General features: G+C 34.1%; 1 protein-coding gene across 1 annotated transcript in view; it reads right to left on the reverse strand.

Moving 5' to 3' along the window:
- Positions 1-16794, reverse strand: part of CLCN4 (chloride voltage-gated channel 4) — a 100529-nt gene that overhangs the window by 23846 nt on the left and 59889 nt on the right. The window contains exon 11 of the mRNA XM_074300021.1: positions 12420-12818. Coding sequence (XP_074156122.1) covers positions 12420-12818 — 399 coding nt within the window. The remainder of the gene's footprint in view (positions 1-12419; positions 12819-16794) is intronic.

A 16794-nucleotide genomic window follows, 5' to 3' on the forward strand; every position in this document is an offset into this window, starting at 1 on the left:
CCAATATTTTATTCAAATGCAAAAAAGCAATCTTTTTATATGCCTGCACAATATATAATATACCAAACATTAAATAGAACAGAATAATAGCAGGTTAGCTAATTTTTCCAAGAGTGTTTCTATATGAACTGCACTGAAAAAGTAAGGAAAATTGGATTATTCGTAATAAGAATAAGTTAAGGCTTACAAAATACTTGTCACACATTATCTCATTTTAACTTCACAAAACTGGAAGGTAGGTACAATAATTTTCCTCATTTTACAGAAGAGGAATCAGAGGCTGTCTTGCCCAAGCATTTAGTATCTGAAGCTGGGCTTGGACCTGGTTTTTCCTAACATCAAGTCCATCACTCTGGCCTTACATTTCTTTCCCTAGAAAATGTGCAACAGGGACAAACTGAACATTCTTAACAAGGCAGACTCTGTAATACAATTGCCACCACTGAGATCCAGAGGATATGTCATCCTTTCAAAGTGTCTAAAGATGGATTTGAGACAAGCTATTACTCCTTTGTGTGGGGCTGGGTGATCCTGGTGTTCCCAATAAAGACAGGAGAAAGGTTCAAAAGTACCCAGCTACTTTTCATATTTAAAACGACATTTGTTAATTGCAAATTAATTTATAGTTTTCACAATGGGAATGTGAATCTTTGCAGGATGAGAAGACTGAGACTAGACTTGCCTTCATATTCGGAACTTTTAAGTCTAAATGCACTTATCCCCAAAGAAGAAAGAGAAATGTCTCAGGAGAAACCACTTTTTTTTTTTCTTTTTTGCTTTGAATTTTCATGTTTTTAAATGAGTCATTTCTTAGATTTTAAGATAGTAATAGAAAACTTATTATTATTATAATTACCCTATTTTTTTTTTCTGTTGAGCTCACTAGAAACAACTTAATGCAGTGCTGGATATCTAAGTTGAAAACTTTTTTTTAAGTAAAAAAATGAAACAAATCTACTGATCTCAATAGATCTGTCTAGGACTAGTGAGTAGAAAAAAGTTAGATAAGATATATGGCAAAGTTTGCCCTAAGAATGGTTCCAGATCTGTTATAAATCTCTTCTCTTCTCATACACTAGGATACATCTATATTTCTGTTTGAAAGACTAAGACTAAAATAGTGTCCTCTGCAGATTTCATTGCATTACACTACTCTAATGGAAAACTGGTAGCATTTGGGATCACACTGAGATGGGAGTGGAGAGAATAAGCTCTAGTAAAAATAGAAACAGAAGGCTGGCTTGCAGAGCAAAAGCCTTCAGATGATGGGGCCCACTTTGGTTAACATCAAAAAGGATGAGATTCAATCAGAAATACACTGACCGGGATCCATCTTTTCAAAGATCTGTATTGCATTGAAAGCTTCTTTGCTGAATCAAGCCTCTTCTCTCTTTTTAGTAATTTTACAAAAAATGCTCAATGAAATTCTATCTTCAGGGTGATGATTCACCATCACATTGCATGTTTCTAACTATTCCAACAATAGCCCTCTAAAATTTTACTATACATTCTAACTAGAAGCTTCAAACATACAACAAATGTTGATCCAGAATTAATTTGTGGAATCAAATATTGAATGCAAACACGGATGAATTTTTAACAGTTTGTCGAGTTTCAAGAAACGTATTTGAACTAGAACTGAATCAACATACGTTAAATTACTGAATAAGAATTTCAAAATATTCTCCAAACTGAACTGGATTTGAAAACCTAATCTAACATTAAGTAAATATTATCTACCAAGATTTGGATAACCTAGTTCTCAGTTATCATGTTGAACAATATCCTGAAGGTACTCAACAAAAGATGTCTGTTCACTGCCAAAAGGAAGTATACACAAAATGGAATTGAGACAGTGCTGGTGATCACATAGTTTGCTCATTTTATTCTTCACATAGTGAATATTATTCATCATCGCTTTCCAGAAAGACTTTGATATGGATCCTTGAAGTAGAAAATAAAGGTTTATCCAGAGATTGCAAATTATATCCAGAGTTGCTAAAGGGTCCAAGGGTGAGTGAACTAGAGAATAAGAAGGGATGGTAAGTTTAAAAAAAAAAAAAAAGCCTCAGTTCCCAGGTGCACCAGATAGAGCCCAAAGTTAGAGCTTCCTATCTCATATGACCCCTAAATCATACTTCAAATGCACTAGAAAGAGCTATTTTCTTAGCAAAAAATACATTTTAGTGAGTGAAGAATATGGTACTAAGAGCTACCAATGTAGACAAGAGGCAGTTTCTGTTTTTGAATTCTGTTTTAACTTATGTAGAGAATTCTCCATCAAAGTCTTACACTATGCTCTCATTATGAAGTGGAAATGATATTAGGTTCTTAGAAACCGAGCTAGAAGAGCAAACTGGAAATACAAGTGATGGATTAGAGAGGACTATATTTCTATTACACAAAGGACCAGTCTAGCTAAGTTTGGGGAACTTCGTCTCTAGGTTGACTGTACAAAGTCAACTTTAATATGAATTTTTCTAGTCATGGGAACTCTTGGAGACCATTTCATGCTCATAAAGAGTTTGTGACCTGCTTTAGTAGTGGAAATCACATTACTATAAGTCTAAAATCCTTATCTGTCTCATTTTTAACATGGCCTTCCATGAAGAAAGAGGAAATGAGAAGAAACTTAGACTTTTAGGGGCTCAGAATTTATAGAAGAAAACATGTTGTGGGTTTTTCCTCCTCAAAGCTTTGACTAATCTTTCATGTGGAAAAACAAACAGCAATCTTGTCTCTTAAAAAGACTGAAGTCATCTGTTTAGATGGATGATGAAGATGTATTAGTTTGGATAAACAAAAAGACTCTCTATTAATATCTGGCCCACAAATACTAAACAGGTAGAGAATGCAATGTACAATTTATACTCAGTACATTATTCTTAAAAGAGCCAAAGCACCAAAAAAAACTAAAAAACAAAACCCTTCAAAAATTATCATTGGATGGCATTTAAAGATATATAGAATGAATAAAGTAGTATTATTAGTCATTCTTGTTTGTTACTCTAATTTTTTCCAGAGTGTTGGATTGATCTCAAGCAGTTTATTTAAAAGGATTCAGACTTAAACATGATCCAAGAAGGAAGGAGTTGACATTGTGGCTTTGTCAGCTCTCCTCTCTATTCTCATTTTGTTTACTTCATCTGAAAAACAGATGTGCCTAGCAAGAGAGTAGGGGGCCTGGAAGCCAGAAGATCTGAAATATAATCCTGAGTCTACCAGGGAACTTTTAAAATGATATGTTTGCTACAATATTTGGAAAGTGAACTCCATTGTTTAAAAAAGTCATTATTTTTCTTTAGTTTATGCAATCATAAATAATAACAATACTAGCACTAATGTGAACTTCATGTATACCACAAAGATGAAAATTAGCATATTCACTGACCATCATCCTTCTATTTAGAACCTAAATTTCAAAGATTTAAAATTTGTTTGAAGAACATTTTATGCTTCCATATTGATTGAATCTGTCCTTTGTTGATGTGTATAAACTGTAGGACTTATGAAATTTGCCCATATAGCAAATGCAAATGTAAGTACAACTTATTTTATTAATTGTTCATTTTGTCTTGTAATATAAATTGATACAACTAATTATATAAATAATTGTTTTGAATACTTAAAATAGAAACAGAATAATTCATGCCTTTGTCATTGTTTTTCCCTTATTCCTGAAGGAGAGCTTAACTAGAAATAGTCACTTGCAATAACCTAGAAATTTATGTAGGACTTCCCACAGAATTCAAAGTATAGTTCAATAAATGGAGGAAGTATGATATAATTATAACAGGGCTCTGATACATGCATAGACCCTATCAGCTTGCTCAGATGGTTGTCTTCTTTCAGAAAACGAAAGACAGATGCTTTGGGGAGAATTGTTATGATATTTAAGGGAAGTGCTTTAGGGAGACTGTGGGACATGTAGAATCCTGTAATTGGTTTTGGTTGGCTCACCACGTGGTTGGGAGATTTATTTATTTTTTTTGATTGGCTGTCAGCATCTTCAAAAAAGGTCTGAGTTCGGGCAACAATCTCTTTTCGTTGCACTAGATAAGGGAACTGGGTGACCCTTTCTACGTGACTACATGGTACAGAAAAGGGCCTTTGGCATTTGAAATGATACAGCCCCGAGAAAAGGATCCAACCTGATTTTTTTGCTCATTCTTTTCTATTTGAGGGATATAGTAGAGTCTTCAATCACAAGAGAGAAAGCCACAGAGATCCAAGAAATGGAATCTAGGTCAGATTTTGTTGCAAATTCAGCATCTATTAGCCAAAGATCAAAAAATGTTTTTCAAAAATGATCTCCTGATAAATGATTGAGAATTCATCCAGCAGTGATGCAATCTTTGGAAACAATGCTGTGTGGGAACTAAGCTAAATTTTAGGTTTATTCCATCCAAAAAAAAAAAAAAAAAGTGAGTTGATATAAGAAAGTTTACACCCTGCAGATTTGGGTGGAAATATTTGTAAGTTTGTTCTTTCTGACTTTAAGGTAAATATTCCTCTGGAAAAGCTACATATTGAAAAATGGCTAAATACAATTGCTACTCACTGGACCCCTAATAAAGAAGGGGACATAGCTAGTGTGGGCCCACGTTGATGGCCAGAGAGAAGAAATACCTCACAAAACCTTCAGTGAATCCAAGAATTTTATGGAGAAATATAGCTGTACCACCCTGAGAGCATAGCCAGAATACATACATAATAAAGAAAGAACATTCATGTTGAATCAGAAGACCTGGAATCAAACCCTGACTCTGCTACTCATTATCCATTTGTCCCTGGGCAACTTAATTACCTTCTCTAAGGCTAAATTCCCGCCTCAGTAAAATGGGAGTACTCCATTTTTACCATTCTAAATTTTATGACAGTCTGTTATTTTGAAAAGGAAAGTCTGAACCAAAAACAGTATCTAATAAATATTAATTGATAAAATGATAACCCAAAGTCATACATATCCCCAGTCATGTGAATCTACAAAGGAAAAAAAATCAAAAAGGTAGCATGAATTAGAACTATAAAAATGCTTCAGAGAGTTTGCAAGAGCTCTGCCTCAAAAAGTCTTTGCAATAAGGATTTACATGTACAAAAATATCTACAGCAGCTTTTTTTGTAGTAGGTGGCAAAAAGTGAAAATTGAGAGAATGTCTATCAATTGGGAAACTGCTGAACAAGTTGTGCTATGCAATTGTGATGGAATAATGTTGTGCTTTAAGTAATGGCAAGTAGAGTGATTTCAGAAAAACCTGGAAAGACTCAGATAAAAAGTGAAAAGAGTAGAAGCAGGAGAACATTGTACATAGTAACAGCAATATTGTTTGATGAAAGACCCAGTGGAGGAAGGAAGGAGGGAGAGGGAGAGAAAAGGAAGGAAGGAAGGAAGGAGGGAGGGGGGAGGGAGGGAAGAAGGAAGACGGGGAGGAAGCAATAAGAAAGAACTTTACACAAAGGAAAGATTTATACAATTTAATATTCCATCTGGTTACAGATGGTAACATTAAAGTTTTGGAAGGGGAGAAGAATGTGTCCAGTCCTGTGATTTCACTGAAAAAAGGAATTCCTAGTATGGAAATTTCCTTCAAGATCAAATATAAAGTCATCTGTTTAGTTATTAATGCACCTCCCAATCCTACCATTTTAATTTTCTCAAACCTTATGCCCCACAATGTAATCTGCAATCCAGTGATGCTGGTTTCCCTCCTATTCTTAGAACAAGACAAGCCACGTCTCAATTCCAAGCATTTTCACCGGTTGTTTCCCCTGCCTGGAATTCTTTCCCTCTTTGTCTCTACTCATGGCTTCCCTGGCTTTCTTCAAGCCTTAATTAAAATCCCACCTTCTACAAAAAGCTCTTTCCAATCCTCCATATGTCTAGTGCCCTACCTCTACTGATTACTTTCAATTTATCCTGTATAGATCTTATATAGACAAAGTTGTTTGCATGTTATCTCCCCCCATTAGATTGTGAGCTCCTAAAGAGTAGAAATTGCCATATGGCATTCTTTGTCTCCCTGGTACTTCGCATAATGTTTGGCACATAGCAGGCACTTAAAGTTTATTGACTGCAGGGTTCCACTGTTGCATACTGACTACTCATCTGTAACTTTTATTTTTAGAAAGCTGCCTGAGTTTGCTGAGCAGTTGCCCAGGATCACACATTGATATGGATCCTAGGCAGGACTGGAAACAAGGGATCCAGTATATGTTACCATTAAAGGTATGCAGTAAATAGCTTAGCAAACCCAAAATGAACACAGTGTTAGGCACATAGCAGTGCTCAATGACATTTGTTAATGTGAATTATATAATCTTTTAAATGAAGCAAACAAAAACAAAAATTCTAATTGATCTTGAATGAGCTGTTGGAATTGGTCTGTGACATCTTCCTGAATTCAAAACTAGCCTCAGATACTCACTAGCTGTGACTCTGGGCAAGTTGCTTAATCTTGTTTGCCTCGGTTTTCTCATCTGCAAAATGGACTGGAGAAGGAAATGGCAAACCAGTCTGGTTCTTTGCCAAGAAAACACCAAATGGGATCACAAAGTGATGGACACAACTAAAATGACTGTGTTGTATTTGAAGCTAGAGGACTTCAGACTAGTTAATGCTAGTATTTTGGTCTATACCAAAAGCTAGCTTTCAGAAACAAGGAAATGATTCCCCTCTATTCTGCATCTGAGATATTAAGTTCAAGTTTAGGTACTATAGTTTGAAGAGGACACTGATAATCTGGAGAGTTGTCCAGCATAGTGAAGGGATTTGAAGCATGTCTTACAAAGATCGCTTGAAGGCATTAGAAATATTTAATCTAAAGAAAAAAAGATTCAGGGCAAGGAGGAAAGACATAAAATCTGTCTTGCAGTATTGGAAGAGGTATTTTAAGGCAGCTAGGAAGAACAGTGGATAAAGCCCTGACCTTGGAGTCAGCAACACCTGAATTCAAATCCAGCTTGTTCTTGGGCAAGTTCAATAATAACTATTTGCCTCTGTTTTCTTACCTGTAAAATGAGGATAATAATAATAATACCTATAATAATAATACCTACCTCAAAGGGTTATTGTATAAGGATTCAATGAGATATTTGTAAAGCACTTAGGACCATAGTAGGTGCTATAAAGGCTTATTCTTTTCCTTTCCTTCTTTAACATGTGGAAAAGGGATAAAATTTAACAGGGAAAACTAAGAGTAATGAGTAAAAGCTAATGAGGCACATTTAGATATGAACAAATAGTTACACTAAAGTGGAAGGGACTATCACAGGAGGTAATGGGTTACCTCAGTAAATCAATCAGTGAAAATCTTGCAACAAATGCTAAAAGACCCCTTAGCAGACATGTTGTAAGTAAAAGATTATTTTTTTCTGAAGTGGGTTTGACTATAGGATTTCTGCGGTCCCTTCAAACTCTAAAATTCTACCATTCTAATCCCATTCCTACAATCCAAAAAGACATACAGTTCCACCAACATAAAAGATTAATTTCCTTCTTTATACCCGGAGAGTCAGACTTTTCCTGTCTATCTCTACTTGTCTAAGACAAGCATCTCTAATTGCTCAAGGATAAATACTACTACTCCCTTTCCCCTAGGTTATTACCTGTCTGATTGAAAGCATAAAGACATTGTTTACATTTACTTTTTTGTCTGCAGACATTCCAAACATTACTACCTTGAGAGCTATCAGTTCATAAACCTAAATTCCTTCTCTAACAATTTCATGACAATTACTATTTACCATTTGATTACAGAAATGTGTTTCAGCAGTAATTAGCCAGTAGTTTCTATGCAGGTGCCTGTTCAGCTAGACAATGGGTAGTTGATTTATTGACATTATTATTTCAGTGAGGTTTTTCAAATTGTACCTTTGGTTTAAAAGTCCTTAGAGAGACTATATATTTAAAAGGGACATCTGATTAAAATATTTAAAAACAAACAAGCCTAGGCTCCATTTAAAGAGAACAGAATTACAAAGCAATTCTATACTTATTCCTAACATATAAAAAAAGATATCCCCAAATATATAAGCAAATATAATCTTTGGTGAGAAAAGCACTATGGTTCTGTCAGATGAAATTATGTCTGACATCATCGAGAGAGTTAGGTTAAGGGGAAACTAGATACGCTTTTATCAAGATTTTCAAAAAGCTTTTTTTTTTTTTTTTAGTTGAATCACCAGGGATTTGAGGGAACAGTTTTTTAATAAGAATAAGGAAGTAGCAAACAGATAAGAAACATTGTGTAAATTTAAAAAAGGATTTCTCCAGTCAGAGAAAAAGAATTGTAAAATCCACCAGGGATGGTCTGGGACTAGTCTATGGAACATTTTTATATATCATATTAAAGAGAGAATATATAGGCAGTTATCCAAGTTGTGCAGATGACACTAAGCTTTCACAGATAGTAAAGTGCTAAGCTGAGAAGAATAAAACAGTAGAATGATCTTATAAAATGCCAAATGTACTAGGAAAATGGCAGTTTAGTTCAGTCCAGGCTTTTGTTATGTTATGTTATATCATATCATATTATATTATGTATGTTATAATACTCATGTCTTATATTCCTAACACAAAGCCATCTGTCTCATTATGAATGGAAATATAAATAGTTCCGAGAAAGGTTCAGGTTATCAACCATAATATAGTCATGATCAGTCACTAGATTCATGATTCCATGGAATTAAATTCAATATTTCTAGCTGGAGGATCATTCATTCATGCTCAGCCAAGCATCCAACAATTATACTGAATCTTAAGGTTTACAAAGCATTTTTTTCAAATATTAGCTCATTTGCCACAACACTAGTTTTTACAGATGAAGAAACTGAGGCAGAGAGCAGTTAAATGAGTTGCCCAGAATCACAAAGCTAAGTGTCTGAGACTATATTTGACCCTGGTTCTTCCTGACTCCAATTCCAGAAATCTATTTACTGTTATAGTAAATCTGCCTTGCTGTTATTTTGTCCTTCTCAGACTTAGTTTTCTCATCTGTAAACTAAATCCATTGAACAAAATGTTCTCTAAGGTCCCTTCCAGGGTTCAATCTATGGTTCTATAAATTCAGTGCCAGTAATCATCAGGAAAAGAATTAGAAATAGCAAAAGAGAAGATATTCTTCTACTATCGTATAAATGAAAAAGCTGAATATATATATATATATATATATATATATAAATAACTGTATATATAAAACAAGCTCTGCTTGACAGCCCCTGATGAAAAAATAAATCTGGAAAAGACCAAGGGAGAGTAACCAAATTGGCCAAAAATCTCTAGGTGCTCTTATGTGAGATTGAACTAACAAAAAATGAGGGCTCTATAAGCCAGAAAGAAACTTAAGAGGAAACCAAAAATTCATAGCTTCATTTAACCTTTCTGAAACTCAGTTAACTCAAGAAGAATTATCGGACTCTTTTATGAAGAAATCACCCATCCTTCATGTATTAAAATAGTTGCTGTTGGTTCGGTCATTTCAGTTGTGTCTATGACCCTTTTGGGGTTTTCTTGGCAAAAATATTGGAGTGGTTTGCCATTTCCTTCTCCAGCTCATTTTACAGATGAGAAAACTGGGGCAGATAGGATTAAGTAATTTGCCCAAGGTCACACAGCTAGTAAGTGTCTAAGGTGAGATTTGAAGTCTAGAAAAGGAATCTTCCTGATTCCAGGGTTGATGCTCTATCTACTGTGCCACCTAGCTGCCCAATTCATTTAAATTATATTTTATTCAAAAGATTTTTTATATCTTGAATTTAAGTTGCATTTGTATAAGAAATATTATAGTGTTTGCTAGAAATATTTGTTATTGTAAAATATGAAGCCTGACACTGTTCAGTCCTTCTAAAAATATTTTTGTTTGTAAATATCGTCTTAAAACCTTGAAAATAAATTGTATTCCCCTAAAAAAAAAAAAAAAAAAAAAAAAAAAAAAAGATTTTATTCTATATTGTACTTTGTCCAAAAGATCGTTCTCTCACTCAAAGCATGTGATTTTAAAGTTTTATGACTTTTGTGTATAAATCTACAAGGTATTATCTCTTACTAAGTCAGCAGATTTGAAAACTTTTATCAGAATACCCTACAAAGTTACTAAGTGCTTCTGGTCTTATGCTAAAAGAAAATCCTCTTATAGACTACTTCCTCAGATAAAAAGTAAAGTATATAACAAAACATAAGATAATCAAGTTTATTTAAACCTGATAAACACAATTAACAAAATACATCTAGTCTATATATAAGCAATTCCTAGTTTAAAATTCAGGTTGTATCCTAAAAGCTCAATTGTAAATGGATCACTTTAGGACTGTGAGTACATTATCTGAAGAACTAATGCTACATACATTAATAGTGATCTCTTAATTGCCAAATCTAATAGTCTTTTTTCTCCATCCTCATCCTTCTTGTCCAGTCCAAATTAGCCTCTCCTCATCAGAGGCTTTTAGTTTTCTTGATTTTATCTCTCATTCATCCTCCTATCTGTCTGACTACTCTAGTCATTAGTCTTTTCTTGTAACCCCTCCCCCACCAATAGGCAAGTACTTATCTTATTTTTTGCAGGCCCAGGCTACCAATTCATAACTACATCCAAATCATGCCTTGACAATATGTCCTCCTTTCCAGCTTCCTTTTTATGTATTTTCTTTCCTCTGTTAGAATGTTTCCAATGGATGCTCCCATGGAGCAGGAACTGTCTTATACATCTTAAATTTGTATTCTGAATGCTTGGCACAATACCTGACATACAGTAATTGCTTAAAAAATGTTCTACCCATTCGTTTATCTATTGATAAATTGATAAAATAGATAAATAAAATTATTTTATTTATGCTTTAAAAGTTTGGGGACTACTGCTATAGATTAATTACTGTTAGGTTACTATAGATACTATATATATATAATTATAACATATATATGAATATACGTATAAAAAATTATATATATATATATAATATAGATACTATATTAGATAATTTACTGTATAGATTAACTACAAATCCTATCCTGAAATTGACAGTGGGGAATACAAGAAGGAAGGGGACGGAGGAGGAAGACTCATGTCCTCAATTTAATATTTGTCCTATACATTTTTTCATCTCTATTTCAACCAATTCATTTATCTATTGATAAGTTGATAAAATAGATAAATAAAATTTTTTTTTTCTAAAAGTTTGGGGACTACTGCTATAGATTAACTACTGTTAGATCATTATAGATAAAATATAGATACCATATTATATGATAATTTATATAAAATTATATTAGATATAATGTTTTATATGATATATAAGTATATAATTATAATATATGTATAAATATATGCATATATATATAATATAGATATTTATATTAGATTATTTACTGTATAGATTAACTACAAATTCCTATCCAGAAACTGACAGTAGGGAGTACAGGAAGAGAGGGGAAGGAAGAGGAAGATTCATTTCCTGAATTTAATGTTTGTCCCACACATTTTTCTGTCTCTATTTCTATCCATTCATTTATCTATTGATAATTGATAAAAATAGATAAATAAAATTATTTTATTTATGCTTTAAAAGTTTGGGGACTACTGCTATAGATTAATTACTATTAGACTAATATAGATACTATATAGATACCATATTATGTATATATACAGAATTATAACATCTATTATATATATATGTATATATATATGTAAAAAATAATATAGATAGTATATTAGCAAATTATCTATTAACTGCAAATCCCATCCTGAAATTGACAGTGAGGAGTACAGGAAGGGAGGGGAAGGAAGAGGAAGATTCAGTTCCTGAATTTAATGTTTGTCCCACACATTTTTCCATCTCTATTTCTTTAACTGTCTCTCATCTCCTACTGCCATTCTCCTCAATACCCAAATGTTTTCATAGTGCCTTAACCACCCAGCATGTTTCTCTGCTCATCAAAATTCACATTCTTCCATAAAAATGGGTATTAGATGGGAAACCACACAGCTTAATTCATACAAATGAATGATTATTATATTGTATATCAGAAGACCATCTATTTCTTTTAATCTAAGATTATGAAACAAAATAAAGTAAAAATATTCAGGGGAAGTGGATAAAGGATAGACAGAGGAAAGAGAGCACCATATCTAAGAAGTAAGTTTTTTTTAATTTTAAAGATTCTTCCCTTCCTTCACCTATGAACTAATCTGATGGGATGATGGGGCCAGACTAGGAGAGGGATTCAGAGCAGAAGTTTAATACATGGGTCATTTAAAAGGGGGATATTAATAAATCAGCCATTAAGTAAATTAAGTCTTGAATTTGAACAAGTTTTTCCAAGTCTTGGTTTATCATTATTCATTACTTACAAATTATTGATTTTTCACATTTCATTTTATGTTAACACTACTATTAGCATCTTAGTAAATATTATTCTCTTTACTCACTTATGGCAAGAATGAGTTCTCTTCTCTGGGCAAAGCCAATGAGGCGCTCTGAGTCTTTGGAAACCACCACAGGGAAGCCATTATAATCCGTTTCTTTAATCAGTGTCTCCACGTCCTCCACCGTCATGCTGTCTTGAGTGAGCACGGAAAGCGGCGGCTCCCCACGCCGGGGCCTCATGACATCAGTTGCCAGTGTCCTGTGAGTGAATTCATCCTTCACGTCTAGAAATGGGTAACCATTTAAGTGGATGTGTGCCTCATAGATTCCCTCTTTTCCAAACGCATCTGCTACCCACTTGCTCGTCACGGCAGCTGCCATTAGTGGTACAATGTACTCCAGACCTCCTGTTAACTCAAACATGATCACCACCAAGGAAACAGTCATTCGGGTAACTCCACCTGCAAAGAAAAGGAAATCTAGTCAGGCTCCGAGGTTTCAAAGGAACTAACTTATTTAGGCTGGTCTAGCCAATCTTCTCCATTTTGTGTATGAGAAAATAAGAACCTGAAAAGTTGTGATGGTTCCCAACATCACAAGATTCAAACTCAGATTTTCTGGCTCCAAATGCAATGTTCTTTCCACCGTATTATGTTACCTCCACCTCAAGGAGTCGATTCCCATATTAACACAACGGTATGGAATTGTGCAGCAATCTACAAAAATTATATATACTAGACGGCTGCATGGTGTACAGGATAAAATTCTGAACTTGAATTCAGGAAGACCTAGTTTTAAATCTTGTCCATCATTTACTGGATTGCCTCTTTTGTCAATAGGAATAAGAGCATCTTTGATTGCTACTTCATAGAATCATTGTGAAATTGAAATTTAGATCATGTATAAAAACTAAAATGCAATATTGCTTTTCTTCAGTTATTTCAATTATGTCTAACTTAATGATTCCATTTACTTCATGGGATTATTATGAAACTGAAATTAGATCATGTAATAAGAACTAAAATGCAATATTGCTGTTCTTCAGTCATTTCAGTCATGTCCAATTCTTCACGACCTCATTTGAGGTTTTGTTGGCAAAGATTCTGCAGTGGTTTGCCATTTCCTTCTCCAGCTCATTTTACAGATAAAGAAACTGAGGCAATCAGGCTTAAGTGACTTGTTCAGGATCACAAAGCCAGCACATTTGAACTCAGAAAGATGTCTTCCTGACTCCAGACCTGGTACTCTATCCAGTGCCTCACCTAGCAGCCTAAAAATGCAATATAAATATCAGTCATTATTACAATATATCACAAAGAAAAGATTTTAAAGATTATTATTACTTAGTAAAGTCCTGCCCAGTTCTCTGATGAAGGGCCTCCAGTTTGGGAGAGAAATAAGTTATGTCAAATTGAGTCACTGAACTCATTCTTCACCATTTAACTATACAGTTATGTGGGTAACTAAGAAATTGTCCCAAATCTGAGAAATCTTACATAAGGACCAAAGGACTTTCTGGTTAGTGTTTTTTTTTTCTTTTTCTTTTTTTAATTGAAGCTTTTTATTTTCAAAACATATGCAAGGATAATTTTTCAACACTGACCCAATTTTATGTTCCAATTTTTCTCCCCTTCCTCCATCCCTTCTCCTAGATGGCAAGTAATCCAAGAAACACACACACACACACACACACACACACACACACACACACACACACACACATATATTAGTGTTGTTGATTTATGAACCATAAAGGTTTCTGATTTAACAAACTGGAATTCATTCCCTCATACCTGGAATAAGTTGAGTAATGTCACTGACCAATATATATTCAACTACCCAATTTCTCCCTCCATCCCCTGGGAATTACCTTGGCATTCTTTAAAAAATTGAAATTATTAGTCTTTTAATTAATTAAGGAAAACTCCTTAATAGATTTCACTATCACCATATACTACCAACCCTTATCAATATACTATTGATAAAACTAATGTGACCTAATATTAATTTCATGCTGTATTATTAACCAGGAGTAATGGTACTAACAGCAACAACAGTAGTAATAAAGCATATTTATATAACACTTTAATATAGCATTTAACAAATGAATAAAAAAGATTAAGCTCCTCGGACTCCAAATCCAGCTTGCTTTGCCCTGTATCACTTTCCTATTAAGTATTTACTTTTGTACAAGGTATTAAACAGCATTTAGGAATAAAAAAAAATAATTGACAGGTCCAGCTTAAAATCTAATTGGAAGAAAAAGGATAAACCATGTTCACAACTATGTATTAAGAAATTTCAGAATATGGTTAAGTATACAAGCGATGCCAGAATAGCAGGAGAAATTCAAGGAAGAGTTCATTTCCAGCGGTGGAGAGGAGGAAAGAAAGGACCACTTTATGAAGTAGATTAAACTTAAGCTGGGCCTTGAAGGAAGAAAGGGATTTCAAAAGGAGATATAGAGGAAGGCCATTCTAGCAAATGCAATCAATACCTAAAAATAGAGGTTTAAAAAAAATGTCAAGACAAAATTTTGTTGTTTCTCAGTTGTATTGAATTCTTCATGACCACATTTGGGTTTTCTTGGCAAAGTTACTGGGGTGGTTTGCCGTTTCCTTCACCAATCAATTTTACAGATGAGAAAACCAAAGCAAACAAGGTTAAGTGAAGTGACTTGCCCAGGGTCACTCATCCAACACCTGTCAAAGTCCAGATTGGATTTAGGAAGATGAATCTTCCAGCCTCCAGGTCCAGCACTCTTCCTACTGTTCCACTTTGCTGCCCCAGGACAAAACAATGAAGTGGCAGACAGACCAATTTAGCTGGAATATACTAGCTACATGAAATGGAACATGAAATAAATGTAGAAAGACACGTTGGCAAGAACACATTGTACATAGTAACAACAAGATTATATGATGATCAACTATGATGAACTTGGCTCTTTTCAACAATGAGCTGATTTTGGCATTTCCAATAGACTTAGGATGGAGAGAGCCATCCCTTCCAGAGAGGATTATGGAGAATGAATGTGGATCAAAGCACTCTACACACTACTTTCACCTTTTTTTTGCCTTTTCTTTCTCATGGTTTTTTTCCTTTTGATCTGATTTTTCTTATGCAACATGATAGATATGTAAATATGTTTAGGAGAACTGCACATGTTTAATCTATATCAGATTACTTGTCTTGGGGAAGGGGAAAAGAGAGAGAATTTGAAACACAAGGCAGAGGTGAATGTTGAAAACTATCTTTGCATGTATTTGTAGAAAAAATAAAATACTATTAAAAATGGAAAAAAAGGCAGGTTGGAATTGTGAGATTTTTGAATGTCCATATAGGAAATTTGAAAATTATCATTTAGGCAATGGGAAAGTAGTACAAGATGAATTAGAAAAGGGAGAGATAGTTGAGGCAAAGAGACCAACTAGTAAGATATTTCAATTGGGCAGGTTAGAAGTGATGAGGAATTCTACTACAAACTGTCAGTAAAAGAAGTACATCAATCACCACGATATTTTCTATCAATCAACAGGACTTAAATGGCAACCGATAATATTTGAAGAGGAGGAGAAGGAGAGAGAAGAATAAAAGATGACTACTAAAATTAAAAGCCCGAATAAAATGATGGTGCATCAAACAAAAAAAAGGGAGAAAAATCAGATTTGATGGAGAGGGTGATCTTGGTGACTTATATTATGGGCATATTATCATCACTATTGATATATCCACCTGAAGATGTTATATAGCCAATGGGAGGGGCAAATATAGAGCTTTGAAAATTATCTACATTGTTTAATTATTTTCAGTCACATGACTCTTCATGAACCATTTTGGGGTTTTCTTGGGAAAGACACTGGAGTGATTTACCATTTCCTTCTCCAGTTCATTTGACAGATGAGGAAACTGAGGCAAACAAGGTTAAGTGACTTGCCAGAGTCACACAGCTAGTAAGTCTCTTAGCCATATTTGTATGCAGGTCTTCTTGATCTCAGGAGCAAGTAAACAGAAAAAAGAGACACTAGTGAATAATTTGTTTTAACCACACAAACTTTTATGTGGATTGCCAAATCAGAAAATAAAGATAACATTACGCAGTATGAATAACATCACCATCAATGAAGATGAGATATGAACAATTTGGCATCCAAACAAGAAGCAGCTGTCCTTTATCTACAGCTAGAAAAGATAAATCTAGATAAGACTCCCTCACTTCAATCCATTTTGGACCAAAAAAAAAGACATAAAACATTATTCCTTTGAAAGACAGCCATAGCCTCATTTCAGCATTTCTAATGGGATTACAAAATCAAATACAGAGCCAAATTTACAGCCCTACTGTTCTCATTCCCAGACCACTTAACAAAAAAGCTTAAAAAGGTTATTCTCTGTCCCAAAATGGCATTAATATTTTCTATCTTTCACAGACACAAA

This window comes from Sminthopsis crassicaudata, chromosome 3 (assembly GCF_048593235.1).
Source record: "Sminthopsis crassicaudata isolate SCR6 chromosome 3, ASM4859323v1, whole genome shotgun sequence".
In the NCBI taxonomy this organism is placed as follows: Eukaryota; Metazoa; Chordata; class Mammalia; order Dasyuromorphia; family Dasyuridae; genus Sminthopsis; species Sminthopsis crassicaudata.